Source organism: Oncorhynchus kisutch, linkage group LG17 (assembly GCF_002021735.2).
Source record: "Oncorhynchus kisutch isolate 150728-3 linkage group LG17, Okis_V2, whole genome shotgun sequence".
Taxonomy (NCBI): Eukaryota; Metazoa; Chordata; class Actinopteri; order Salmoniformes; family Salmonidae; genus Oncorhynchus; species Oncorhynchus kisutch.
Window position 1 is genome coordinate 25,781,801 of NC_034190.2, and position 17,010 is coordinate 25,798,810.

The 17,010-nt window shown below is 44.4% G+C and overlaps 1 protein-coding gene across 8 annotated transcripts in view; it reads left to right on the forward strand.

Moving 5' to 3' along the window:
• Positions 1-17,010, forward strand: part of LOC109907395 (receptor-type tyrosine-protein phosphatase U) — a 270,543-nt gene that overhangs the window by 212,251 nt on the left and 41,282 nt on the right. For 6 of the 8 annotated variants that reach the window (XM_031793448.1, XM_031793451.1, XM_031793454.1 and 3 more), the window contains exons 14-17: positions 4,298-4,334; positions 12,388-12,526; positions 14,178-14,207; positions 14,762-14,922. In XM_031793448.1, coding sequence (XP_031649308.1) covers positions 4,298-4,334; positions 12,388-12,526; positions 14,178-14,207; positions 14,762-14,922 — 367 coding nt within the window. The remainder of the gene's footprint in view (positions 1-4,297; positions 4,335-12,387; positions 12,527-14,177; positions 14,208-14,761; positions 14,923-17,010) is intronic. The other 2 variants (XM_031793455.1, XM_031793449.1) reach the window with 1 other exon arrangement.

A 17,010-nucleotide genomic window follows, 5' to 3' on the forward strand; every position in this document is an offset into this window, starting at 1 on the left:
CCACTCACACAGACAGCATCGTGAAGAAGGCGCAGCAGCCTCTTCAGGAGGCTGAAGAAATTCGGCTTGTCACCAAAAGCACTCACAAACTTCTACAGATGCACAATCGAGAGCATCCTGGCGGGCTGTATCACCGCCTGGTACGGCAACTGCTCCGCCCACAACCGTAAGGCTCTCCAGAGGGTAGTGAGGTCTGCACAACGCATCACCGGGGGCAAACTACCTGCCCTCCAGGACACCTACACCACCCGATGTTACAGGAAGGCCATAAAGATCATCAAGGACATCAACCACCCGAGCCACTGCCTGTTCACCCCGCTATCATCCAGAAGGCGAGGTCAGTACAGGTGCATCAAAGCTGGGACCGAGAGACTGAAAAACAGCTTCTATCTCAAGGCCATCAGACTGTTTAACAGCCACCACTAACATTGAGTGGCTGCTGCCAACACACTGACACTGACTCAACTCCAGCCACTTTAATCATGGGAATTGATGGGAAATATATCCCTAGCCACTTTAAACAATGCTACCTTATATAATGTTACTTACCCTACATTATTAATCTCATATGCATACGTATATACTGTACTCTATATCATCGACTGCATCCTTATGTAATACATGTATCACTAGCCACTTTAACTATGCCACTTTGTTTACATACTCATCTCATATGTATATACTGTACTCGATACCATCTACTGTATCTTGCCTATGCTGCTCTGTACCATCACTCATTCATATATCCTTATGTATCCTTATGTACATATTCTTTATCCCCTTACACTGTGTATAAGACAGTAGTTTTGGAATTGTTAGTTAGATTACTTGTTGGTTATTACTGCATTTTTGGAACTAGAAGCACAAGCATTTCGCTACACTTGCATTAACATCTGCTAACCATGTGTATGTGACAAATAAAATTTGATTTGATTTGACTAACGTCACTTGGCTAAAGTTAAGGACTTACCCTCAGTGTCTCTGTACCTCTGAATCACAATCTGATAGTAGTCTCCTGTCTCTCTTAACTATTGGTCATTAAAGCTAATGACTCCCCCCTTAATACCCAATTAAATGTCTCGTGTGTGTGTGTGTGTGTGTGTGTGTGTGTGTGTGTGTGTGTATTTACCTGAGTTAGAGATATAGGCACCACTCTATTTCATCCTGACACGGCAGCTCATAACAACATTGGAATATTATAATTCATGTAAATGATTGTTTCTCTGTCTGCCCTGAGCAGTTTCTCAATCTGTTTATAAAACGTGGCTTTTCGAGTCAGCCTGGATTTGTGATGTGTGTGTGTGTGTGTGTGTGCTTGTTCACTGTCTCTGTAAAAATGGGGAAAGCACATGATTTATTTATTTGACAATTATTCAAGATAATTAGCTGTAGGTTTCCAGAACCATGGCTCTGAGAGCTGCTGCTGCCACTGAATGGAACTGTAATGACTTTGACAGATATGTCTTTACTGGAGCTTGAAAGACAGCCAGATTGGTGCAATCAGTTCTTTATAAAACACTGAAGCGCACAGACACACACACACACACACTCATCGCAATCTAGGCTGACACGAATATACAGTACCAGTCAAAAGTTTGGACACAATCATTCCAGGGTTTTTTCTTTATTTTTACTATGTTCTACATTGTAGAATAATAGTGAAGACATCAAAACTATAAAATAACACATATGGAATCATGTAATAACCAAAAAAGTGTTAAACAAGTCAAAAGTTTAGGGTCACTTAGAGATGTCCTTGTTTTTGAAAGGAAAGCACATTTTTTTGTCCATTAAAATAACATCAAATTGATCAGAAATACACTGTAGACATTGTTAATGTTGTAAATGGCTATTGTAGCTGGAAACTGATGATTTTTAATGGAATATTTACATAGGCGTACAGAGGCCCATTATCAGCAACCATCACTCCTGTGTCCTAATGGCACGTTGTGTTAGCTAATCAAAGTTTATCATTTTAAAAGGCTAATTGATCATTAGAAAACCATTTTACAATTTTATTAGCACAGCTAAAAACTGTTGTTCTGATTAAAGAAGCAATAAAACTGGCCTTGAGACTTGTTGATGATCTGGCGCATCAGCATTTATGGGTTTGATTACAGGCTCAAAATGGCCAGAAACAAAGAGCTTTTCTTCTGAAACTCTGTTCTTGTTCTGAGAAATGAAGGCTATACCATGCGAGAAATTGCCAAGAAACTGAAGATCTCGTACAAGGCTGTGTACTGTTCAGTTCACAGAACAACGCAATCTGGCTCTAACCAGAATTGAAAGAGGAGCGGGATGCAAGAGAACAAGTACATTAGAGTGTCTAGTTTGAGAAACAGACGCCTCACAAGTGCTCAACTGGCAGCTTCATTAAATAGTACCCGCAAAACACCAGTCATAACGTCAACAGTGAAGAGGCGACTTCGTGATGTTGGCCTTCTTGGCCAGCATCCCAGAGGCGCCTCTTCACTGTTGACATTGAGACTGGGGTTTTGCGGGTACTATTTAATGAAGCTGCCAGTTGAGCACTTGTGAGGCGTCTGTTTCTCAAACTAGACACTAATGTACTTGTCCTCTTTCTCTGTTGTGCACCGGGACCTCCCACTCCTCTTTCTATTCTGGTTAGAGCCAGTTTGATTTGTCCTGTGAAGGGAGTAGTACACAGCGTTGCACGAGATCTTCAGTTTCTTGGCAATTTCTCGCATGGAATTGCCTCAAATCAATTGACCCGTTCCCCAATTCTCTGTAGATGCAATATTAATGATAGTGAACAGCATAGTCAGCTTCAGGATCTTGAAATGCTACTGTACACTATTGTGACAGGTGCTACCAGCTACCTGCCACTCAACCTCTGATATCGGCTGAAAATATTGACATATCATATCTGAGGATCATTCTATAAATAACATCAGAACATATCAGGCAATGAGGTGTCATCAGCAGTCAGTAGAAGTCCAAATGACATTTGACCAGGGTCAAAAGTAGTGCACTATATAGGGAACAGGGTACCATTTTGGATTTGCGTTTTTATACCAAAAAGTGCTGAGAGTCCGAGTCATGTCAACCTTGACAGAGGTGACGCATGACATATCAGCAGGTGGGACTGTAATAATCTGAGAATTGTGGGTAAATGCAACTTCTATCTCCATGACTAAGAGTTTAGCGGAAACAGACCCACTCGGAAAACAGGTTTTCATTTAAAAAAGGTAAGTTAGTAGGCGCTGAGGTGAAAGGGTTCTGACTCCAATCTCAGAGCCCAGATTAGATTAAATACTTGATTTAGCATGTTCTAATCTTAATTTGATAACGTGTCTCTGGTATCACTGTGATTGGCTGGGTAGGAGCTTGTGTGTGTGTGTGTGTGTGTGTGTGTGTGTGTGTGTGTGTGTGTGTGTGTGTGTGTGTGTGTGTGTGTATTTACCTGAGTTAGAGATATAGGCACCACTCTATTTCATCCTGACACGGCAGCTCATAACAACATTGGAATATTAGAATTCATGTAAATGATTGTTTCTCTGTCTGCCCTGAGCAGTTTCTCATTCTGTTTATAAAACGTGGCTTTTCGAGTCTGTAAAAAGGGGGACGCACATTATTTATTTGACAATTATTCAAGATAAATAGCTGTAGGTTTCCAGAACCATGGCTTTGAGAGCTGCTGCTGCCACTGAATGGAACTGTAATGACTTTGACAGATATGTTTTACTGGAGCTTGAAAGACAGCCAGATTGGTGCAATCAGTTCTTTATAAAACACTGTAGCGCACAGACACATATGCACATACATGTACGTGCGTACTAGTGTGTGTGTAATGGGTTGGGTGGGCCAGGGGCCTGGATGTTGTTGATGAGAACAGAGAACGTTTCATTCACACACCCATTCATTTATTCATTAATTAGGTATTTTGTGCTTTAAAACACAAAGTGTCTAGGTGACTAAGACACAGACAGACAGACAGACAGACAGACAGACAGACAGACAGACAGACAGACAGACAGACAGACAGACAGACAGACAGACAGACAGACAGACAGACAGACAGACAGACAGACAGACAGACAGACAGACAGACAGACAGACAGACAGACAGACAGACAGACAGACAGACAGACAGACAGACAGACAGACAGACAGACAGACAGACAGACAGACAGACAGACAGACAGACAGACAGACAGACAGACAGACAGACACAAACACATAGATACACACACGCTCTGACACCTGTTCTATGCTTAAAAAAACGATTTTTGGTTGTGGTTACCCCATGCTAATGAATCTCCCATTCTTGTTTCAGGAGACAAGAATTAACTGCATCCGGATTGCCCGTAAAGGTACGTTCAGATCATTCCATTCTATCTTCTTTGATCTTCATCATTGAGAGGCATGCATTGAGAAATAGACTACATAAGAATACTTCCTGGCAAAGCAGTATTTACATCTTCTATGCTCCATGATGCTTCAGATGCACTCTGATGTGGATGGAAAGCATCCCTGTCACTCGGAGGGTAAGAGAGAGGGAGAGGGATGCCTGCTCTCTTACACTCTCTCTCTTCCTGCTCTCTCTTTGTTATTTGAAGTGTCCTGACATCAAGGGGTCTCTTCTTGCCATTGTCTGTTGGCGCTACACACCACCCAGGCAGAGGAGCTGTGGGTGTATGCAGAGAAGAGTTCCCGGCAGGATATTTCTAGTACTCTTCAGTTGGTTCTTGATGGTGGCAGGGTGGCATGGTGAATGGAGGGAGGAGAAGAGAGGAGAGGAGAGATTGGTGCTGTTCCTGTGGTGGTGGCAAAGAGAGAGGTTCAGGAGGAAGGGTACACTGGAATTCTCTCTTTTTCAATTCAATTCAAGGGGCTTTATTGGCATGGTAAACATATGTTAACATTGCCAAAGCAAGTGAAATAGATAATAAACAAAAGTTAAATAAACAACAAAAATGAACAGTCAACATTACATTCGCAGAAGTTCCAAAGGAATAAAGACATTTCAAATGTCATGTTATGTATATAGACAGTGTTGTAGCGATGTGCAAATAGTTCAATTTAAAAAAGTGAAAATAAATAACATAAATATGGGTTGTATTTACAATAGTGTTTGTTCTTCACTGGTTGCCCTTTTCTTGTTGCAACAGATCACAAATATTGCTGCTGTGATGCACACTGTGGTATTTCACCCAGTAGATATGGGAGTTTATCAAAATTTGTATTGTAGGCCTCCCGGGTGGCGCAGTGGTTAAGGGCGCTGTACTGCAGATGTACAGTGCCTTGCGACCTTTTGCCACATTTCAGGCTTCAAACATAAAGATATAAAACTGTATTTTTTTGTGAAGAATCAACAACAAGTGGGACACAATCATGAAGTGGAATGACATTTATTGGATATTTCAAACCTTTTTAACAAATCAAAAACTGAAAAATTGGGCGTGCAAAATTATTCAGCCCCTTTACTTTCAGAGCAGCAAACTCTCTCCAGAAGTTCAGTGAGAATCTCTGAATGATCCAATGTTGACCTAAATTACTAATGATGATAAATACAATCCACCTGTGTGTAATCAAGTCTCCGTATGAATGCACCTGCACTGTGATAGTCTCAGAGGTCCGTTAAAAGCGCAGAGAGCATCATGAAGAACAAGGAACACACCAGGCAGGTCCGAGATACTGTTGTGAAGAAGTTTAAAGCCGGATTTGGATACAAAAAGATTTCCCAAGCTTTAAACATCCCAAGGAGCACTGTGCAAGCGATAATATTGAAATGGAAGGAGTATCAGACCACTGCAAATCTATCAAGACATGGCTGTCCCTCTAAACTTTCAGCTCATACAAGGAGAAGACTGATCAGAGATGCAGCCAAGAGGCCCATGATCACTCTGGATGAACTGCAGAGATCTACAGCTGAGGTGGGAGACTCTGTCCATAGGACAACAATCAGTCGTATATTGCACAAATCTGGCCTTTATGGAAGAGTGGCAAGAAGAAAGCCATTCCTTAAAGATATCCATAAAAAGTGTTTAAAGTTTGCCACAAGCCACCCGGGAGACACACCAAACATGTGGAAGAAGGTGCTCTGGTCAGATGAAACCAAAATTGAACTTTTTGGCAACAATGCAAAACGTTATGTTTGGCGTAAAAGCAACACAGCTCATCACCCTGAACACACCATCCCCACTGTCAAACATGGTGGTGGCATCATCATGGTTTGGGCCTGCTTTTCTTCAGCAGGGACAGGGAAGATGGTTAAAATTGATGGGAAGATGGATGGAGCCAAATACAGGATCATTCTGGAAGAAAACCTGATGGAGTCTGCAAAATACCTGAGACTGGGACAGAGATTTGTCTTCCAACAAGACAATGATGCAAAACATAAAGCAAAATCTACAGTGGAATGGTTCAAAAATAAACCAATCCAGGTGTTAGAATGGCCAAGTCAAAGTCCAGACCTGAATCCAATCGAGAATCTGTGGAAAGAACTGAAAACTGCTGTTCACAAATGCTCTCCATCCTACCTCACTGAGCTCGAGCTGTTTTGCAAGGAGGAATGGGAAAACATTTCAGTCTCTCGATGTGCAAACCTGATAGAGACATACCCCAAGCGACTTACAGCTGTAATCGCAGCAAATCGCTACATAGTATTAACTTAAGGGGGCTGAATAATTTTGCACGCCCAATTTTTCAGTTTTTGATTTGTTAAAGAAGTTTGAAATATCCAATAAATGTCGTTCCACTTCATGATTGTGTCCCACTTGTTGTTGATTCTTCACAAAAAATACAGTTTTATATCTTTATGTTTGAAGCCTGAAATGTGGCAAAAGGTCGCAAAGTTCAAGGGGGCCGAATACTTTCGCAAGGCACTGTAGTACTGGAGGGTGTTGCAGGCAGCAGAACGTTCTCCACGGCGTCTCCAGATTATCAATGGAAATCAAATTTATCAACCCATGGAGGTCTGGATTTGGAGTCACACTCAAAATTAAAATGGAAAACCACACTACAGACTGATCCAACTTTAATGTAATGTCCTTAAAACAAGTCAAAATGAGGCTCAGTAGTGTGTGTGGCCTCCACGTGCCTGACCTCCCAACATGACCTCCCTACAACGTCTGGGCATGCTCCTGATGAGGTGGCGGATGGTCTCCTGAGGGATCTCCTCCCAGACCTGGACTAAAGCATCCGCCAACTCCTGGACAGTCTGTGGTGCAACGTGGCGTTGGTGGATGGAGCGAGACATGATGTCCCAGATGTGCTCAATTGGATTCAGGTCTGGGGAACGGACAAGCCAGTCCATAGCATCAATGCCTTCCTCTTGCAGGAACTGCCGACACACTCCAGCCACATGAGGTCTAGCATTGTCTTGCATTAGGAGGAACCAGGGCCAACCGCACCAGCATATGGTCTCACAAGGGGTCTGAGGATCTCATCTCGGTACCTAATGGCAGTCAGGCTACATCTGGCGAGCACATGGAGGGCTGTGCGGCCCCCCAAAGAAATGCCACCCCACACCATGACTGACCCACCGCCAAACCGGTCATGCTGGAGGATGTTGCAGGCAGCAGAACGTTCTCCACGGCGTCTCCAGACTGTCACGTCTGTCACATGTGCTCAGCGTGAACCTGCTTTAATCTGTGACGAGCACAGGGCACCAGTGGCGAATTTGCCAATGTTGGTGTTCTCTGGCAAATGCCAAACATCCTGCATGGTGTTGGGCTGTAAGCACAACCCCCATCTGTGGATGTTGGGCCCTCATACCACCCTCATGGAGTCTTGTTTCTGACTGTTTGAGCAGACACATGCACATTTGTGGCCTTCTGAAGGTCATTTTGCAGGGCTCCGGCAGTGGTCCTCCTGCTCCTCCTTGCACAAAGGCGGAGGTAGCGGTCCTGCTGCTGGGTTGTTACCCTCCGACGGCCTCCTCCACGTCTCCTGATGTACTGGCCTGTCTCCTGGTAGCGCCTCCATGCTTTAGACTCTACACTGACAGACACAGCAAACCTTCTTGACAAATCTTGCATTGATGTGCCATCCTGGATGAGCTGCACTACCTGAGCCACTTGTGTGGGTTGTAGACTCCGTCTCATGCTACCACTAGAGTGAAAGCACCGCCAGCCTTCAAAAGTGACCAAAACATCAGCCAGGAAGCATAGGAACTGAGACGTGGTCTGTGGTCCCCACCTGCAGAACCACTCCTTTATTGGTGGTGTCTTGCTAAATGCCTATAATTTCCACCTGTTGTCTATTCCATTTACACAACAGCATGTGAAATTTATTGTCAATCAGTGTTGCTTCCTAAGTGAACAGTTTGATTTCACAGAAGTGTGATTGACTTGGAGTTACGTTGTGTTGTTTAAGTGTTCCCTTTATTTTTTTGAGCAGTGTAGTTATTCCATTCAAAATGTATAACTTCACCAATTTGGCCACATTTGGGCTACTTGGGTGGGACACCTGGGTGACTTGTAGCACACTCATTTTGGAAGTTATCATTCTTAAACTTTGCACAAGTACTCTAACCATCCTTTGTTTTCCACTGAAATTGTCCCCATCATCCTATCTGAATGTTTGTTTTGTCTTGTTCATTTTAAAGATGATGATACAACAATAAAAATACGATCTATTGTGTTATATTCTCCTATGTTCAATTCACATTTACACAAACTTCAGAGTGTTTTCTTTCAAATGAAATCAAGAATTTGCATATCCTTGGTTCTGAGCCTGAACTACAGGCAGTAAGATTTGGGTATGTCTTCAGGTAGAAATTGAAAATAGTAAGCGGGTAGCTGTAAGAGGTTATTAAGTATAGCCAATTGGAATTTGTTGTCTGTATATTTTATCATTTCATTGAGGATACACCACAGGCCATTTTTGGGTTGGAGGGTTTGTATTTCATCCTGTAGTTCATTCAATGTAATTGGGGAATCCAGTGGGTTCTGTTAGTCTTTAGTAGTTGATTCTAAGATTTGTATTTGATCATGTATATGTTTTTGCTGTTTGTTCTTTGTTATAGAGCCAGAAAGATTGGAGAAGTGGTTTACTCATACATCTTCATTTTGAAAAGATACCTATTCGTGTTGTTGTTTGTTTAGTGTTTTCCAATTTTCCCAGAAGTGGTTAGTCTATGGATTCTTCAATTACATTGAGCTGATTTCTGACGTGCTGTTCCCTCTTTCTCCGTAGTGTTTTTCTGTACTGTTTTAGTGATTCACCATAGTGAAGGCGTAGACTCAATTTTTCTGGGACTCTATGTTTTTGTTTTGATAGGATTCTCAATTTCTTTCTTAGTTTTTAGTATTCTTCATCAAATCATTTGTCATTGTTGTTAATTTTCTTCAGTTTTCTGTTTGAAATGCTTAATAGGGAAGCTGAGAAGTCAAATATACTGTGTAGTTTACACCTTCACTATTACAGTGGGATGTTTTGTCCAGGAAGTTGTCTAAAGGGGATTGAATTTGACTTGCCTAATTGTTTGTTGGTAAGTTTCCACACTACATTCCTTCCATCTATAGTCTTTCTTAATATTAATCATTTCCTTTGGCTTTGATGCCTCATGATTGAGTGTTGCTCTGTTCAAGTAGACTGTGATTTTGCTGTGATCTGTGGTCAGTGGGCCGACTGTGAACGCTCTGCGAGAGGGTTAAGATCATTGATAAAGTAGTCTACAGTACTACTGCCAAGAGATGAGCTATAAGTGTACCTACCATAGGAGTCCCCTCAAAGAGTACCATTGACTATGTACCTACCCAGCGTGCAACAGAGCTGCAGGAGTTGTGACCCATTTTTGTTGACATAGTTGTGTCTAGGGGAGCATATGGGGGAGGGAATGCTGTCACCTCCAGGCAGGTGTTTGTCTCCCTGTGTGCTGAGGGTGTCAGGTTCTTGTTCGGTTCTGGCATTTAGGTCGCCACAGAAGTATATGTCCCTGGGCCTGGAAATGATTGATTTTCCCCTCCAGGATTAGCTGTCTTCATTAAAGTATGGGGATTCTAGTGGGGGGATATAGGTAGCACACAGGACATTTTTCTCTGTTAAGATCATTTACTTTTGAATTTCTAGCCAAATGTAAAATGTTCCTGTTATGATTAATTGAATAGAGTGAATTGCTCTTTACCAGATTAGCATACCCCCTGGGTCCCTTTCCTGTTTCACACCTGGTAGATTGGTGGAAGGGACTACCAGCTCTCTGTAACCTAGAGGGCAACCAGTGGGTCCGTCTCCTCTATACCATGTTTCTTGTTGGATGACAATGCCTGTATTTCCGATTCCTTTTGCGAAGTTCAGGTTCCTGCTCTTTAGGCCAAAGGCAGATTACCTCAAGCTTCCTCTCTCACTCTCTAATTATACAACTTTTCTTTATCTCTCTCCAGCACGCCCACACACATGCACACATATAACATTTTCCTCTCGCACAATTTTTTTTCTTCGCTCTCTCTCTTTCTCTCTTGCTCTCTCTCTCTCATTCTGTGACTGCGTAATGAAAGGCTGGGGCTCCTGTCAAGCGTGAAGCAGAGAGACAGACAGGGACAGAGACAGGCGGCTACCGCTTAGACGACTAGTGTCACACCTCAGGTGTTCCGGGCCCACGCACACACACCAGCACAATATCTGGTTAATGACACGCTTACGCTGGCAGATGAAGATGAAACGTGTGTCCTCTCCAGCCCTCTACCTTTCTTTACATCCTCCATCCTAATCTTTCTCTCACACACATTCTCTCATATATACATTCGCTCTCCTTTTTTCCTCTCTCTCTCTCTCTCTCTCTCTCTCTCTCCACCTCCCCCATCTCTCTCTCCCTGCCTCACAACAGCAGAAAGTTTTAGTGGTCTAAACTTGTCCATGGCAACGTGCTTCTTACAGCAGGAGTCGGTAAGGACAGAGTGACTCATCTGCACACACACACACACACACACACACACACACACACACACACACACACACACACACACACACACACACACACACACACACACACATTAGTAAAGTGGACTTGGAGGCCAGAGAGAGAGCCAGCTAGCCAGTAGAGCTAGAATCATCTGCAATCAACATTTCTGCAGGACACACTCTGTTTCCTGAACAGGCTTTTAAGGCTCAGGCAAAATTACCCCCCTTGCAGACAAAATAGCATGCCTTACTGGGAGGGAGAAAAGAAGATGTGGATCCTGTTCAAATTGGTTGTGCTGCAGCTAACTGGTAGAGCGAGATAGAGAGAGAGATTTTTTTAAATAGTAAGTAAGCTGAAAGAGAGAGGACCACATCCAGCTGAAGCGTTAGAAGAAGGGGCGATGGTGAAAAGAGGTAGATAATTGGTTTTAGCTTCGTGCCTCCAGTGATAGATCATTTCATTCACCCTCCTTTTTGTTTACCCATCGGAGAGAAGCCTTTTAATTAAGCGTATGCTCGCAGGGGTTCAGGATCTTAATTCTCAACCAATTCTGTTTCTAGTCGGCAATAAACACTTCTGGAAAGCGACACCATGGGAGCTCCAAATTCATCATGGGAGAGATTTCAAGCTGTTGTTATAGGTCTGATGGAAATGTAGAGGCACAGCGAACACGGTGAGACTGTGACGTTAGTGCATAGAAAATGGCTGACTGAATGAACTTCCAGCTAGCTATTAGCTGATGTAACTGGTGTGTTTTCTTAACACATGTAGGCTAAGTCTGTCCAGCTGTCCAAACTGGCTACACCAACTGTGACTGGTTAGTTAGCGGCTTAAAAGCTTCCTCCTTATCCAAGCCTGTTACCTATCATGAAACATTGTCAGGGACAAAGCCAGAGCTTATTTACTCTACCATACTCTCTTCCTCTCTCTCCATATCTCTCTCCCTCCTCTCTCTCCATGTCCCCCCTATCTCCCTTCCTCCCCTCTGCCAGTGTATTCATCCAGGTGGATATAATACCCAGTGTGAGAGGGATAATAACCTGATTTTACTCTGATAACCTGGCTCACCGTGCCTTCCCGTCTCTCAGACTACCACAATACCCCTGGGCCTCCTTTGGGATTAACAGAAAAAAATAGAACGAGACTATAGCCTTCCTACTCCTGATATTTTGATCGCTGATCGTCATCGGTATAATTGGTTGTCTTTGTGGTTGTGTGCCTTTTCTACAGGATGCTTAGGCTTCTGTGTGGTCTAGTGTAGGGACTAGGGAGAGGAATCTAACTAGGTTGGCCCTTTTGTTGGAGTATCATCGCCCGAAACATGAGTTCTTCAGAGCTAATGCCTAGGCCTTTGCTCAGCAAGCTACCACAGTCTTATAACATACAAAAGACTATCACTCTAACTTGTCTCTCCCCCTTGTGTCTCTCCCCTGTAGCTGCCCTCTAAAGACCATAAGAGGGTCCTGGATGAATCTTAGGCTTTAGTTCAACGGGCTAACAGTCTTCTCTTTACCCTGTAGCTGCCTGTAAGGACCATAAGAGGGCCCTGGAGGTGTCCCAACATGCAGAGGACATGGGTCTGATCCTGGGGGCCTGTGCTGGCGGACTGGTGGTCCTCATTCTGCTGCTGGGGGCCATCGTCATCATCATCAAGAAGGGGTGAGTGGAGGGTCGTGAGTGTGTAAAGGTGATTGTGATCATAGAGGTGATCCAGAAAGGGGCCTATCTTTGGCTGTCTCTTAGCTGCCTGTCCGAAACTGCCATGTGACTAACTATGTCCTATTAGGGAAGGTATTTCTCCATCACATCTTGGCAGGCGTACTCCAACTCAATTCAATAGGGAGTTAGGTAGGTAATGGAGAGTATATTACTTCCAGAAGTACACACATGGCTAGGTATTATTTGTGAGATGCTGTGCAGTTATAGTTGCCAAGCTTTTGCGTAGAACTCATTTTTTAATTTCAAGGTCTGTTGTCTATTGGCTGCACACACACCTAGGAATGAAACTCTAATATTCACTCCAGCATCACCAGGACATACTGCTTGGCAGTAGTGTACTCTCATCCTTCCCTCTCTTCTCCTCCTTTACTCCTCTTCACTCCTCCTTCCCTCTCTTTTCCTCCTTTACTCCTCTTCTCTCCCCGTTACCTCTTCTCCTCTGATGTCATATTGGGAGAATAACGCTCAGTCTGTAATATTTCATCAAGGGCCCTTTCAAGCCAAAGAAGATATAAAAGCAGCATCTGGGTTGGTGTGCAGTGCTCTGTGAACACGGTGCCTGTGGCTGAGCCATTAATTGGAGAGGAAGGTTGTTGTTGCCTTTCAGATAGAATTACCACCTCAGGTTTTCTCATGATGAAGGGAGAGGAGCTGGGACGCACTTCAGAGAAGCAGGGTTGGACGTCACAGGGAGAAGCGTGATAGAGACAGAAACCCCCAGTAGACCGTTGAGCTAACTGTACCTTGGTTGACAGCTGTATGTGTACCTGTGCTCCCTGGCATATTATTCAGTTAAGTGATAAGCAATCTATTTAGCTAGGAACCCAGTCAATGTCACAGTTGTGCTATATTTTATCTGCTGCATGGTCGCTTGCCCTGCCTCCATAAACATACAAGTAACTGCCAACATAAAGTGTCTTATTAGGGTGTTGGGCCGCCACAAGCCAGAACAGCTTCAATGTGCCTTGGCATTGATTCTACACGTGTCTGGAACTCTTTTGGAGGGATCCGGCACCATTCTTCCACGAGAAATTCCATAATTCGGTGTTTTGTTGATGCGGTTGGAAAATTCTGTCTCAGGCGCCGCTCCAGAATCTCTGACCAGTGTTGAATTGGGTTGAGAGCTGGTGACAGAGATGGTCATGACATATGGTTTACATTGTTTTCATGATCAAACCATTCAGTGACCACTCGTGCCCTGTGGATGGGGGCATTGTCATCCAATCAGGGAATAGCCATTGTAGCCAAAATAATGGCCTGCCTAGCAGTTTTATACATGATCCTAAGCATGATGGGATGTTAATTGCTTAATTAACTCAGGAACCACACCTGTGTGGAAGCACCTGCTTCCAATATACTTTTTATCCTTCATTTACTAGTGTTTTCATTATTTACCTGTACATTTTACATTTTTTATTTTGCCTTGCTGGAGGCCACCTCACTACCATGGCCCCACCTCTCACGTCTCTTTGTTCTCTCTCTCTCTCTCTCTCTCTCTCTCTCTCTCTCTCTCTCTCTCTCTCTCTCTCTCTCTCTCTCTCTCTCTCTCTCTTCCTCCTCTTTCTTCTCTTCCTTTCTCCATGCTAATCAGAAGGGACTTCTATTCTTACTCTTACTACCCGTAAGTGACTCCACCCTAGTCTCTCCCTCCATCTTTTCCTTATGGTGCAATCTTCACCCGCTTGCCCTCTGTAGTCCTGGAAGATGACACTTATAGGAGATAAGCATCTCCTCCACCTCATCCTCTATATACCTCTCCAGTCTATTCTCTCTCTCTCTCTCTCTCTCTCTCTCTGGGCCTGCTACTATCATCAAATATTCCTTTATCTCCCTCGACTCGATTTAATCTCTTATTTTTCCCCTTTCTTCCAATTTCTCAACTCCTTGACCTCAACCCCCCTCTTTCCACTCATTTCCCCTCTTTGCTATTTCCTTATTTTGAGCTCTCTCTTATTCTTCTCTCCTTTTTATACTCACTCTCCTCTCCTCTCCTCTCCTCTCCTCTCCTCTCCTCTCCTCTCCTCTCCTCTCCTCTCCTCTCCTCTCCTCTCCTCTCCTCTCCTCTCCTCTCCTCTCCTCTCCTCTCCTCTCCTCTCCTCTCCTCTCCTCTCCTCTCCTCTCCTCTCCTCTCCTCTCCTCTCCTCTCCTCTCCTCTCCTCTCTTTCCTCTGTGCAGCAGGAAGAAGGTAGCGCTGAACAAGGCAGCCATGTCGTACCGTCAGGAGAAGACCAGGAAGCTAGGTTCTCTGGACTGCAGCATGACAGAGCAGAGCACCCTGCAGCAGGATGGGCGCACTGCTAACTCCTTCATGGACTCCCACACCTGCAACACACGGAGTAAGAACCAAGAACACCCTGAGCCCTAAGAGAGACAGAGAGTACAGAAAAGAGTGCATTAGTCTGTACGCTAACCCTGTACCTCCGAGAGAGGGCGAGAGAGGCTGAAGGAGAGCACAATCCAATGATCCTGTGTAGAGGCAGATGCTCTAGAACACTCAACTACACCCTGCTACAAGTACACTCTGTAGGCTACAATCTTTCCCTCTCTACACACACTGTCAACTACAAAAAGTACACTAGTCTGTAGACTCTGTGCCACCTACTGTAGTATACACACTGTCAACTACATCAACTACACTCTCTAGGCAACAGTCTGTCCTGTATACACACACTGCTAAGAGAAGTACCATCTTCAGTTTCTCAGGCTTTCTGTTACCTTCGCAAATCAAATCAAACTTTATTTGTCACATGCACCGAATACAACAAGTGTGGGCCTTACTGTGAAATCCTTACTTACAAGCCCTTAACAAATGGTGCAGTCCAAGAGTTAATATTAACCAAATAAGCTCATGTAAAAATAATAAAAAGTAACACAATAAAATAAGAATAACGAGGCTATATAAAGGGGGTACAGGTTAATTGAGGTAATTGTACATGTACGTAAGGGTGAAGTGACATAGATAGTAAACAGTGAGTGGTAGCAGTGTGCAAAACAAATCATGGGGGGGGGGGCTTGGGGGTAGAAGCTGTTAAGGAGGCTTTTGTTCCTTGGCGCACCGGTATCGCTTGACGTGCGGTAGCAGAGAAAACAGTCTATGACTGGGGTTGCTGGAGTCTCTGAAAATGTTATGGGCTTTCCTCTAACACCGCCTATTTTATAGGTCCTGGATGGCAGGAAGCTTGGCCCCAGTGATGTACATTGGCCATACGCACTACCCTCTGTAGTGCATTACGGTCAGATGCCGAGCAGTTGCCATATCAGGCGGTGATGCAACCGGTCAGGATGCTCTTGATGGTGCAGCTGTAGAACTTTTTGAGGATCTGGGGACCCATGCCAAATATTTTCAGTCTCCTAAGAGGGAAAAGGTTTTTGTCGTGCCCTCTTCACGACTGTCTTGCTGTGTTTGGAACACGATAGTTCGTTGATGATGTGGACACCAAGGAACTTGAAACTCTCAACACGCTCTACTACAGCCCCGTCAATGTTAATGGGGGCCTGTTCGGCCCGCCTTTTCCTGTAGTCCACGATCAGCTCCTTTGTCTTGCTCACATTGAGGGAGAGGTTGTTGTCCTGGCACTACACTGCCAATTCACTGACCTCCTCCCTATAGGCTGTCTCATCGTTGTCGGTGATCAGGCCTACCACTGTTGTGTCATCAGAAAACTTAATGATGGTGTTGGAGTCGTGTTTGGCCACGCAGTCGTGGGTGAACAGGAAGTACAGGATGGGACTAAGTACACACCCCTGAGGGGCCCCAGTGTTGAGTATCAGTGTGGCAGACGTGTTGTTGCTTACCCTTACCACCTGGGGGTGGCCTGTCAGGAAGTCCAGGATCCAGTTGCAGAGGGAAGTGTTTAGTCCCAGGGTTCTTAGCTTAGCGATGAGCTGCGTGGGCACTATGTTGTTGAACGCTGAGCTGTAGTCAATGAACAGCATTCTCACACAGGTATTCCTTTTGTCCAGGTGGGAAAGGGCAGTGTGGAGTGCGATTGCGTCATCTGTGGATCTGTTGGGGCGGTAATCTGTTGGGGCGGTAATCAGTTAGGCAAGTTACCTTTGCTTCCTTGGGCACAAGGACTATGGTGGTCTTCTTGAAACATGGCTTGGTCAGAGAGAGGTTAATAATGACAGTGAAGACACATGCCAGTTGGTCCACGCATGCTTTGAGTACACGTCCTGGTAATCCATCTGGCCCTGTGGCTTTGTGAATGTTGATCTGTTTAAAAGTCTTGCTCACATCGGCTACCAAGAGAGTTATCACGCAGTCATTCAGAACTGCTGGTGCTTTCATGTATGCTTCAGTGTTGCTTGCCTTGAAGTGAGCATAAAAGGCATTTAGCTCGTCTGGTAGGCTCGCGTCACTGGGCAGCTCGCGTCTGGGTTTCCTTTGTAGTCCATAATAGTTTTCAAGCCCTACCACATCC